General features: G+C 31.8%; 2 protein-coding genes across 2 annotated transcripts; one reads left to right on the top strand and one right to left on the bottom strand.

Moving 5' to 3' along the window:
- The first annotated feature begins 2,624 nt into the window (after window positions 1-2,624).
- Window positions 2,625-8,366, top strand: LOC8261687 (MLO-like protein 1). The gene is given in 15 exon segments (XM_002533289.4): window positions 2,625-3,038; window positions 3,147-3,204; window positions 3,291-3,523; window positions 5,834-5,950; window positions 6,058-6,118; window positions 6,219-6,304; window positions 6,481-6,555; window positions 6,670-6,758; window positions 6,916-6,965; window positions 7,152-7,192; window positions 7,305-7,514; window positions 7,600-7,667; window positions 7,770-7,830; window positions 7,945-8,128; window positions 8,131-8,366. Coding segments are annotated over 15 exon segments (1,485 nt in total). The 5' UTR covers window positions 2,625-2,921; the 3' UTR covers window positions 8,166-8,366.
- Window positions 8,367-8,624: 258 nt separating this feature from the next.
- On the bottom strand, window positions 8,625-11,196 carry LOC8261686 (putative pentatricopeptide repeat-containing protein At3g25970). The gene has a single exon (XM_002533290.4). It carries the CDS (start codon window positions 10,859-10,861, stop codon window positions 8,735-8,737), a length of 2,127 nt encoding a protein of 708 aa, XP_002533336.2. The 5' UTR covers window positions 10,862-11,196; the 3' UTR covers window positions 8,625-8,734.
- Between the last annotated feature and the right edge of the window lie 155 nt (window positions 11,197-11,351).

Raw genomic sequence — 11,351 nt, 5'->3', positions numbered from 1 at the left:
CTTCCGTCTGCTCCCTACCGCCACGCCGCCGCCAGACTTGGTCCACCATTCTACCACACCCGGGCGCGGCCGATCATCTTTTCCCCCGCGCGATCTCTGTCCCTCCCTGATTCTTTTCCTTCTCCTTTTCTTTTCTTTCTTCTCTATATCGACATTTGATCCTTGAACTTTTCTTCTTTACTATTTAGTCCCTCAATATTTTAATTACTAACAATTTCGCTCTACAAAATTTTCGAATAATCCTTCAACTTTTCTAGCTTTGCAATTAAGCCCCTAACTATTTAATTTGGGCAAATTAAAATTATGAAAAATATAGAATTACTTATTTACCCTTGTTTTTAAAAGTAAAAAAATACCAAAACACCCTTACCGACATATTTAATTATAAAAATACCAACCATACAAATTTTCATTTAAAATCCCAAATTAAAACAATTATATTTTTAATCCTTATTCAAAAATTAATTGTCAATTTAATCCTAATACTTAATTAACTTAATTAATCAATATACTAACTATTTTTCAATTAAAATCAACATTATTAGCTAATTAAAATTTACTATTCCCTAATAAATTCTTTTATAAAAATATTATTTACCAACTCTTTCATAACTTTCAAACATAGAATTTAATTCATATATTCATATGGGAAGAAAATTAAGTGACCAAAATATACATTATCTTTTAAGAAATTTACTTAATTAACTTCTTGAAAATCAAACTAATTAGATATAGAAAAATAACTCTCTTATTGTTATCTAGCATTGAAATTCTATTTTAAATCATCCCGATTAAATTAATCAATAATAAAATAATATTAATTTAATAAAGCTCGTTATTAATTATTACTAATAATATTATTATTAAAAGAAAAATATCGGGTATTACAATTTTATTTTAAAATAAAATAACCACACTTATTTTAAGCAACCAATAAGATTATGACAAGTAATTTATTTTATATAATTTTAAAAATTAATTTTAGTTACATGTAATTACAGGTTATCAATTACAAATGGAATTTGCTAAATAACATAAAATAGTTTTAAAAACTCATACACCCTTCAAACTTACGAAAAAATAGTATAATTTGTGAAAAAATATGAAGATTTTGATTTTTCGTAATTTAGCAATAAATTTTACAATTATGAAAAGATTTAAATTTTTTTATAAATTTGTCAATTTTTTATAAATTTTTAAATTTCATAAAAGTTATCATTTTTTATAATATTAATCATTTTTTTGCGAATAGTAATGCTTATAAAAAGTTAGTATAATTTATGAAAAAATATGAAGAAGATTATCATTTTTCATAATTTAGCAATAACTTTAGTAATTATAAGAAAATTTAATATTTTTCATAAATTTGCCAATTTTTTTATAACACATTAAATTTCATAAATAATAATTTTTTCGCAAGTAGTAACACTTATAAAATAATTTATAAATAAATATAAAAGAAGATTGTCAATTTTTTCTAATTTAATAATAAATTTTGCGATCACATAAAATTTAATAGTTTTAATAAATCTACCAATTTTTCATAAATCATTAAATTTTATAAAAGTAATCATTTTTTGGTAATATTACTCATTTTTCTACCAATAGTAACACTTATGGAAAATTAATATAACTTACGAAAAATATGAAAGGGAGTGTCATTTTTTGTAATTTAGTAACAAATTTGCGAATACAAAAAATTAGTATTTTTTTATAAATTTACCAATCTTCTATGAATTATTAGATTTCGTAAAAGTAATTATTTTTTCGTAAATCATCGATTTTTGCAAATGGTATACTTATGAAAAATTAATATAAATTTGTGAAAGAAAAATAAAGAGAATTGTCATTTTTTTATAAAATATTAATTATCTTTGTGTTTGTAAAAAGAAATTAAATAGTTCAATAAGTTATCAGTCATGTATAGATATAAATCTTAATAGATAAAATTTAAATTAAAAAAATTTATAATATTTAAAATTAAATTAAACTACTTTGATGTAGAAATCGCCTTTATTCATTAAATACTTCATGAATGTGAACTGTAAAATGACAGTCATTTTTCTGTAAAATGAAAGAAATGCCATACTATTTTTCTTTTATAAATATCAAGATAAATAGAGAATTTTCATGTTTAGATATCCTATTGAAAACTAAATTCAGAAATTCCAAAAACGAACAGCTAAAAATTGGTAAAATAAACGAATATTGGCAAACACAACCAAAAATTACAATGTAATTAAGAAGATCATCTTCCTCAAAAACCCAAAATCCATTCTTGTTCACATATACATATAAAGAAATAAACAATATTTTTTTTAAAAGAAAAACAATAATAATAATTAAAAGAAAAGACTAAAAGGAAAATTATATTGTAGAGTCCGTGAGAGGAGACAAAAAAATAAAGAATCCAAAATGAAAAAGAATTATATAAGAGAACGCGGTTTGCATTAATTAAAGATCTGTCTTTCCTTCTGCTTCATTGGTTTTGATGTTTAAAGGGTTTCTGTTACCATGATGAAGAAGATACATGCCAAATGGAAATGGTAGGTTAGGTCAGGTCAATGAAACAAACCAGATTTTGTTTCCTTTATGTATATAATATAATATTAATATTAATGTAATATCATTAATACCCTCTACATATATAATTTGATATCACAGAACCAATCACCAGATGTGCACTGTATAATATATATGGTCATTTCACTCGCACCATATATTAAAATCAAGAAACTTTCATATATATATATATATATATATATATGGTGTGTAAAGAGACAAAATACCTTGCTTGCCTGTTTGATGATTGTTTTGGTTTCTCTTTTCTTTTCTTTTTTCCTGTACGAGAACCATACCATTATTAAGTAGATATAAAAGAAGAAGCAAGAACAAGAAAGAAACAAGAGTGCTGCAAAGAGATGGCAGAAGGAGGGACAACCCTGGAGTACACACCAACATGGGTAGTGGCACTTGTTTGCAGTGTTATTGTTGTTATTTCTCTTGCTGTTGAAAGGCTTCTTCACTATCTTGGCAAGGCATGTTTCTTCCTATATACATATATGTATATTCTCTCTACTTCTTTACCTTTACTTATTATAATCCATGATCATCATCATTAGTAATGCCTTTGATTTTGGTTGCAGTTATTGAAGAGAAAACAACAGAAACCCCTCTTTGAAGCCTTACAGAAAATCAAAGAAGGTATAAAAGCTTTTTATTTTTTAGATATTTAAATATTTATATATGAATGTGTTAATGGTTATAGTTTTGTGATATATGGGATGCAGAGTTGATGCTGTTGGGGTTCATATCACTGTTACTGACAGTCTTCCAAGGTAGAATTAACTCCATCTGTATTCCTGAGGAAATGTCTAAAAAATGGCTGCCTTGCAAGGAAGAATCAGAGACTGCCACCACTACCACTGCCCACTTTCAGACCTTCTTTTCTTTCATCTCCGGCGGAGCTCCCCAGCGCCACCTTCTAGCCGAGTCCTCTGATTCCTCCTCTAGCTGTCCTGAGGTAATTAATATCCTAATTTTTTCTCTATCAACGTGCACATAGTGTTGGTACCATCAGATGCATCAGTATGTCATTTTCTTTATTCAATTGATCTTTGATTTTATTAGAGTAAACTTATTTCCACGGCCGGAGGGAGGTTTGGTTTTTAAAGGGCCAAAAATTATAGAATAGGTGGACCGACTAAGTGGGTGGTGGATAAAATAAATAAAAATTTATATAGCTAGAAGTAAACAAATTAAAAAAAATTAATTTAAAAATAACGATCTCAGATTCGGCTACGAATATTTTTTTATTAAAAATTATTTAAATTTTTTTAAAAAATATGACATGAATTACTTCAGCGTCGTAACACTTGATATTTAAACGTTAGATCAACTTGGCTGCGGCCCTACGTATTTCCAAAATCTTAATTGCTAGGTCACTACCATCTTCAAGTAAGAAAGTCGATGATATGAAGAAAACATAAGGTTGTATCCATACCTTATGAAAAATAATATATTTTTATTATCATTATAATTTACGGAGAAAATAATATACGAATAGAAATAGTACGTCACACATGGAATGAAATCTTTATAACTATATATTATAAGATTTTCATTTATTTTTCTTTTAGTTCCGTTATTATAGCTTGCTTTTTATAAGAGATAAAGACTATTAGATATTATTATTACAGCTTGCCATTAGCCTTCAACATCTGAGGTAATGGCAGAAAGAGACAACAATGAGAGACCATTAATAAATTTTATATATAAAATTATAGAAAAATATTAAATATTTTATTAATATTTATCTCAATTCTTAGCTATTTAATGTGACATATACTTTTATAAAACCATCTTTTAATTTAAAAATATTAAAGAATAATTGAGTAATTTAATTATATGTCATATTAAAGCAAGAACTGTAATAAATAATAGCGGTTCCTCTTTATACTTTTCTCCTCCAAATTGCGCAATTAGTGGGGGTTAACTGGCAGACTTGGCGCAAACAGAATGAGAATTCATAATTCCCACAGCCATGAACAAACAAGGGACCATGTTATGAACATATTTGATTGGTGGTTGCAACAGACACTACTGTCCTAAAATTCCCCCAGTTGTGGGCAATCAAGATCCTTCTTTTTATAATTTTGCTTTAAGAGTTTCAGTGAAGTTGTTGACCAATTAAGATCATATGGATGTGCACCAAGTCTAAAATTTAAGGCATCTTACGGTTGGAAACTTCTTCTAATACCCCACAGACACGTTCAAGAAAATCATAATTATAACAGAAATACTTTGTCTAAGACGTTCAAGCCATAACTGCACATGCTCAGTTTGAAATTGGTCTCCATGTTTACATGCTTTGGATTTCAAAAACATATTCTTTATACAGAAAAGTTGACCTTTTTGTATGCTTTTGTAGCTGCACTTAAATTTTTGTTATTTAGTGTCAACCCTTTAAAGAATTGGTTTCAAATTTGGAATTCACAACATCTGTTTGAAGAAAAATTTTATATATTTTTTCTTATATATTTCTAGTGTATGTCTCCATCAATGCATCAAACCAATAAATGTTTGACACATATTTATTAGATTATATATCAATCATCAAATATCATATATATGTGTAACTCTTTTGTTAATTATAGTATACACACAACATATAGATAAGAATTTTCCATTTAAAATGATGGTTACTGCCTGTAATCCCCTGTTGAGAACATTGTGAACATTCATATATAACCAAATAATGTATGTTCTTGAAAAGCTAATCTGATCCCATGCATATGTTGGATAGGCATATGATGTTCATGCTAAAAGGGTGCCAGGCAGCTGGGATGCCTATCTGGACTTCTAACTCTATATATAAAACAAAATAAAATAGAAATCTCTAATCAATGCAATTATATATCATGTATGGCCAGTTGGGCCCTTCTTTTGCATCCGAACATCTCAGCTAGACTGACATTCTTTTACCATCTATCGTTATATGCCTCATCTAAGTTAATACAGTAAATTCCAATGTTCTAACAGTAGTAAGGGAAACTGTTAGATAATTATAATTAAGCTTGTGTACAGAAGATGAAACCTTCTTAGACATCAATTTCTAGAGTGTAAACTTGAGTACTGTAACTTGACCTCTGTGCTTACTAGAATAGGATACTGAGACTTCTGCACTTATTTCTGTTACATCTTACAGTATCATCCCTGGTATAGCTCATGCTTCTTCTGCAGGATTTATTTATTTATGTGCAATTATGAGTAAGACGTGCCTCTTTGATAATTCGAGATTCAGAAGCATTAATCCTTTGTTGTTATTTTCCAGGGAAAGGTTCCAATTTTATCTACAACCGCATTACATCATCTTCATATATTTATATTTGTGCTAGCTTGCGTGCACGTTGCCTTCTGCGCTCTAACCATTCTTTTCGGAAGTGCAAAGGTAAATTCCTGTACATATTTGCTGCCTTTTCTTGTTTAATTTCCATAACCGTTTAGAGCTTCTGATGCTTAATATTGACAACTCAATGGATGCTCTTTATGATGTAGATAAGACAATGGAAGCATTGGGAGGATTCTGTCACAAAGGGAGAATATGATCAGGAAGAAGGTAGTTCCTGTTATTTTCCTGCTTTAACAGACCAAACTTGAAGCAATTACTTGCATAGATATTCAGATTCTTTTCCATGTCAAATATCTTATGCATGCAGCAAGGCTCACACATGTCCAAGATCATGATTTCATCAAGAAACGCTTTAAGGGTATTGGCAAGAACTCTTACTTGCTAGGTTGGGTGGTAAGTCATGATTTTCCCTTGTACCTTCTTAGCAATCAAGGATAAGCTGCATACTGAAACTAAAAGCAGAAACAACAAGCACTTGCAACAGAAAAAATTAGTATATTGATAACGAGCTTACAATTTCTCAAAATCTCCTGTTAGAACTGCAAATCACTATATTTTTTGTTTGTCAGCATTCATTTTTCAAGCAGTTTTACGGGTCTGTCACCAAATCTGATTATATCACATTGCGACTCGGATTCATCATGGTAATGTAACCTATCATACTCTTAAAATATCAGAACTGAATACTTTCTCTTTTGGAATATCAGAAGTTTTCTTTTTTCTTTCTTTCACTTTACTTTAAACAATTTCTTCCATAGACTCATTGCAGAGGAAACCCAAAATTCAACTTTCACAAGTACATGATGCGTGCCCTTGAAGCTGACTTTAAGAAAGTTGTTGGAATAAGGTTCGAACTAACACTTTGATACGTTTACATTTCTAATAATGAAGATATTATCATTTTATATATTAGAAAGTTTATGATAAATTTCTAATGTGATATATCATATCTTCTTTGTAAATGGAAGAAACTAAGCTCTGACCTTCTTCTTTTTTTATTGCAGTTGGTATCTTTGGTTATTTGTGGTCATTTTCTTGCTGCTGAATGTTGCAGGTAAGCTACCCTAAAATTCTCTCTGTTGAACTTTACATTTTTGCGTTTCCAAGAATGTCCTGTCTTTTGAATCCTGAACTTATCAGAAATGTACCGAGTTCATGTCTGATTCTGTTGTTTCATTTTTCAATTCTGCTGTAAGAATACAATTAGTAAATAAGGGTGCTCGTACTATGTGCTATGCAGGTTGGCATGCATATTTCTGGATCGCATTCATTCCCTTCGTTGTAAGTTAACCAATCACATATTATACACTTACATGAAAGAACAAAGTCCGCAGTAAGGATTGTATGTTACTTACTTTTAAATGGGCAATGGTGAATTTCCTTGTTGTTTCAGCTTCTTGTAGCTGTGGGTGCTAAGTTGGAGCATGTAATCACCCAGTTAGCCCACGAGGTTGCTGAAAAGCACATAGCAGTTGAGGGTGACTTGGTTGTTCAACCTTCTGATGATCACTTCTGGTTTCACCGTCCTCGGATTGTTCTCATTCTGATCCATATCATCCTCTTCCAAAATTCTTTTGAACTGGCATTTTTCTTCTGGATATGGGTAATGGATCAGTCCATTTTGCTTCATATTATCACACAATATATTTTCTAAGGCTAAATGCAAAATGCTTGAAAATCTGTTGCAGGTGCAATATGGTTTTGACTCCTGCATAATGGAAGAAGTCGGTTACCTTATCCCAAGACTCATTATAGGGTAAAATCAATTTACTCAGTAACTGTTTTAATTTCCTACAGCAATATCATATCAATGCACATAATCTTATACCTTCTGTGTGGATGCTGCTACCATATTTAGGGTGTTCATTCAGTTCGTCTGCAGCTATAGTACTTTGCCCCTCTATGCAATTGTCACACAGGTAACTTTGCTCTCTCTTACCCTATATATCGCTTGTAAAAATATTTCTGATGATTCTTGTAAAATTGATTGAGGATGAGAATAAAGAAGAAGCTTTTTTTCTGTTTTGATGCAGATGGGAAGTTCATTCAAGAAAGCAATATTTGATGAACACATTCAGACTGGTCTTGTTGGTTGGGCTAAGCAAGTTAAAAAGAAGATGGTTCTGAGAAAAGCTGCTAATGGCTCTACCCAAGTTAGTAAGAAGGAGGATTCTCCTGGGTCTGTACAGTTGTCACACGCAGGATCGGAGGATTCTGAAATGATGAGAAAAGAGCAGGAGAGATTGTGCGCTGAACTGCCTTTGGTAGGGCCTAAATGAACAGCACCATTTCTTCCTGTAGTGTACTTAGAACTACCATAAACCCTGCAAATATGAGTTAATAGAATTGATGTTTGTTTTGCATCTTGAAATAGGCAAAGAAAAAGAATGACTTTTAATTAATCAGAGAAAAGCAAAAAAAGAGCACTTTTTGTTCTTGTGCTTTTTCATTTTAATTCTTGTGAATCTTTTTGTGACGAATTAAAAGTAAATTAACATCTAATTAAGTATTTATGTTTGCAATAAATAAGAACGTATACCTTTTCAATTATTGATTAAAATGAAAAGAATAATTTTTTTCCAAATAACTTTTGAAAAATCTTTTTTCTTTACTTCATGATACTTGTTAGATGTTATATCAATGAAGAAGCACATTATATCTTGAACAGATAATCTCAAAAGCGATTTCACTGATCTATGCTGCATGCAAGTCCTAGAGGAGCAATCAATTATCTATTTCTTTCTGTTTAATAGATTGAATTCTGCAGAAGGACAATGCATCTATTGTTTCTCCAGAATCATTTGAAAGAGTTAGTACCAACAGTTAGAAACTGTAATTAAAGTATGTGTACGAGTAGTCAACATCATCAAGCAAAGAATCTGAACCAGCAACAGAATCCAGCCACTTGATTTCTTCCATCAATTGTTCCAGTATCTGATATATCTCTTCAAAATGGGAGTGGCATCTGTCATCTGCAATGAAAGCATGCACCTCATTCTTAACTTCTATCCAACTCCAACCAGGGACCTTCTTCACCTTCCTCTCCCTCATCAACCTCGCCATGCAGGCCTTTTCATCCCATCTTTTAAGATGTCCATACATGTTAGATAGGATAACATAAGTGCAATGCTCTTCAGGCTCTAGCTCCAGCAGATGGCTTGCCACCTGAGCAGCTAATTCTATGTCACCACAAGCCCTACAGGCACCTAATAGGGTTTTCCACACCATTGCATCAGGATCAAATGGCATAGATTCAATTAAGGCTTTTGCCTCATCTAAATACCCAGCTCGCCCAAACAGATCAACTGCGCAAGCATAATGCTCCATCCTAGGCGAAATCCCATAGTCAGATGCCATTGATTTTAGTAAGTAGCGGCCCTGTTCAACTAATCCAATATGGCTACATGCGGTCAGAGCCGCAACAAAAGTTATGTGATCCATCTTCACCTTCTTATCTCTCATTTGAAAGAAGAGTCCCAGTGCAACATCACCCTGTCCATGCTGTGCATATGCAAACATAATAGAATTCCAAGTAATTGAGCTATCTTTGGCAGTCTTTTCAAAAGATTTTCGAGCATCTTCAATCATCCCGCATTTAGAGTACATAAAAATCAACGAACTGGCTACAAAGTCATTCGACTCAAACCCCGACTTAACTGTCAAGACATGAATCTGTTGGCCTAGTTGGAGGGTTGCTAAATCTGAGCAAGATCTAAGAACTGCTGAGAAGGCATAGTGATCAATATCCACTACCGCAAATCTCATATGCACAAACAATTTCAGGGCATTTTCACTATGCCCAGTCTGTGAGAATCCAGTCAAAATGGAATTCCAGGAAACACGGTCCTTAGACTCCATGGAGTGAAATACATTTAATGCGTCTTCCATGGAATTACTACTTGATTCAAGATACATAGCTATCACTGCATTACATATAGGCACCAATTGTTCCAGCCCCCTCTTGATCACCAAGCCGTGCAAAGATTTTCCATTGTCTTTATGTGAACAAGCACTTATGATGGTAGTGTAAGTATAGATATCTGGCTCAAACCCAAACTGCTGCATGTCAAGGAACAGTTTGAATGCAGTTTCTTTCCTATCATGTGCCAGAAAAGCCGCTAACATGGAATTCCATGTAACCAAATCTCGAGAGCCAACAGCACCGTCAAAAACTCTTTCTGCATCCTCTAATGAACCACATTGTGAATAAGAAGTAATTGTGGCATTGCACACAGTATTATCAAACTGAACACCATGTTTTATAATCTTACAATGAAGTTGCATTGTTAACTTATAAAATTTCTTCTCGTCAAGCAAGGTAAGAAGCGGAGAAAATGTTCCATCGTCAAGTCTCACGCCCTCCTCCTCCATACACCTTAATAGCCAAAATGCAGTATCATGATCACCCTCTAGCACAAAACCAGCAATCAGTGCATTCCATGAGACAGAATTACGTCGCGGTATGCACTTAAACACCATAAATGCATCTCTAACTCTCTCACACTTAGCATACATGTCCAACAAAGCACTGCCTGCATAAACATGCTCTTCGTAGCCCATTTTAACAATCAAGGAATGCACTTGTTGCCCAACATCTAGTCTACAAGCACAAGCAACCCCTTTAAGTATACTTCCAAAGGTATATGCATCGGGCATAAGCCCGAAGCTTTTCATGGATTTATACAATTCCCAAGCAGAACCCAAACTCCCAGAGTTCACATACCCAGAGATCATTGTGTTCCAAGTAACGGTGTCTCTGTGGGACATTTCGTTGAACAGGTTGCAAGCAAAGGTTAGCCCTCCAGAGCTGCATCTTGTATAGCGACTGAGAATGTTGTTGGTAGCGTAAATATCAGCTGAACGTCCTAATTTGATTGTCTGGCAATGGGTTATGAAGATGTTGTATAAAGCATGCTTGGAGCTATCAATCACTGAGTTCAATGGCCTCATTCATTCATAATTATATTGATAATCATATAATACCAAAATAAAATAACACGTAAATAATTTCCTTTTTCAAAAAAAAAAAAATTGTTAAACTAGCTTATAGTTTAACCTATTTTTAGCTTAAAATATGTGATTTGCAAGTAAATAATTACTAATAAGTAGCACTTATTAATACTGTAGTGTAATTTGACTGTTATTTGCTAATGGTTATATTTATAAGATACCAAAATGATAAAAAGCAAACTAACAAAATAAAAATACGATGATCCAATAACTGAAATTTTTCTAAAAGATTATTATAGAAAGAATAAAATAAATTATAAATAAAAACAAATTGTTCACGTAATAAAGTATTTTATTTTATGCTAAAATCTATTACTAGTTTTAATAATATAAATTCAATCATCAGCTTTAATGCCATTGTAATGAGCGACTCTCGTTCGTTCCAAACATTTTCACTATTCTTATTTCGATTTTTTTGGTAAATTATTAT

The sequence above is a fragment of the Ricinus communis genome, chromosome 1 (genome assembly GCF_019578655.1).
Source record: "Ricinus communis isolate WT05 ecotype wild-type chromosome 1, ASM1957865v1, whole genome shotgun sequence".
Taxonomy (NCBI): domain Eukaryota; kingdom Viridiplantae; phylum Streptophyta; class Magnoliopsida; order Malpighiales; family Euphorbiaceae; genus Ricinus; species Ricinus communis.
The sequence above is the reverse complement of the archived record's forward strand: the minus strand, read 5'-3'. Positions and strand labels throughout refer to the sequence as shown.

Excerpts from the sequence above, each read along its gene's own strand:
- LOC8261686 (XM_002533290.4), bottom strand. The coding sequence starts at position 10,861 with ATGAGGCCATTGAACTCAGTGATTGATAGCTCCAAGCATGCTTTATAC.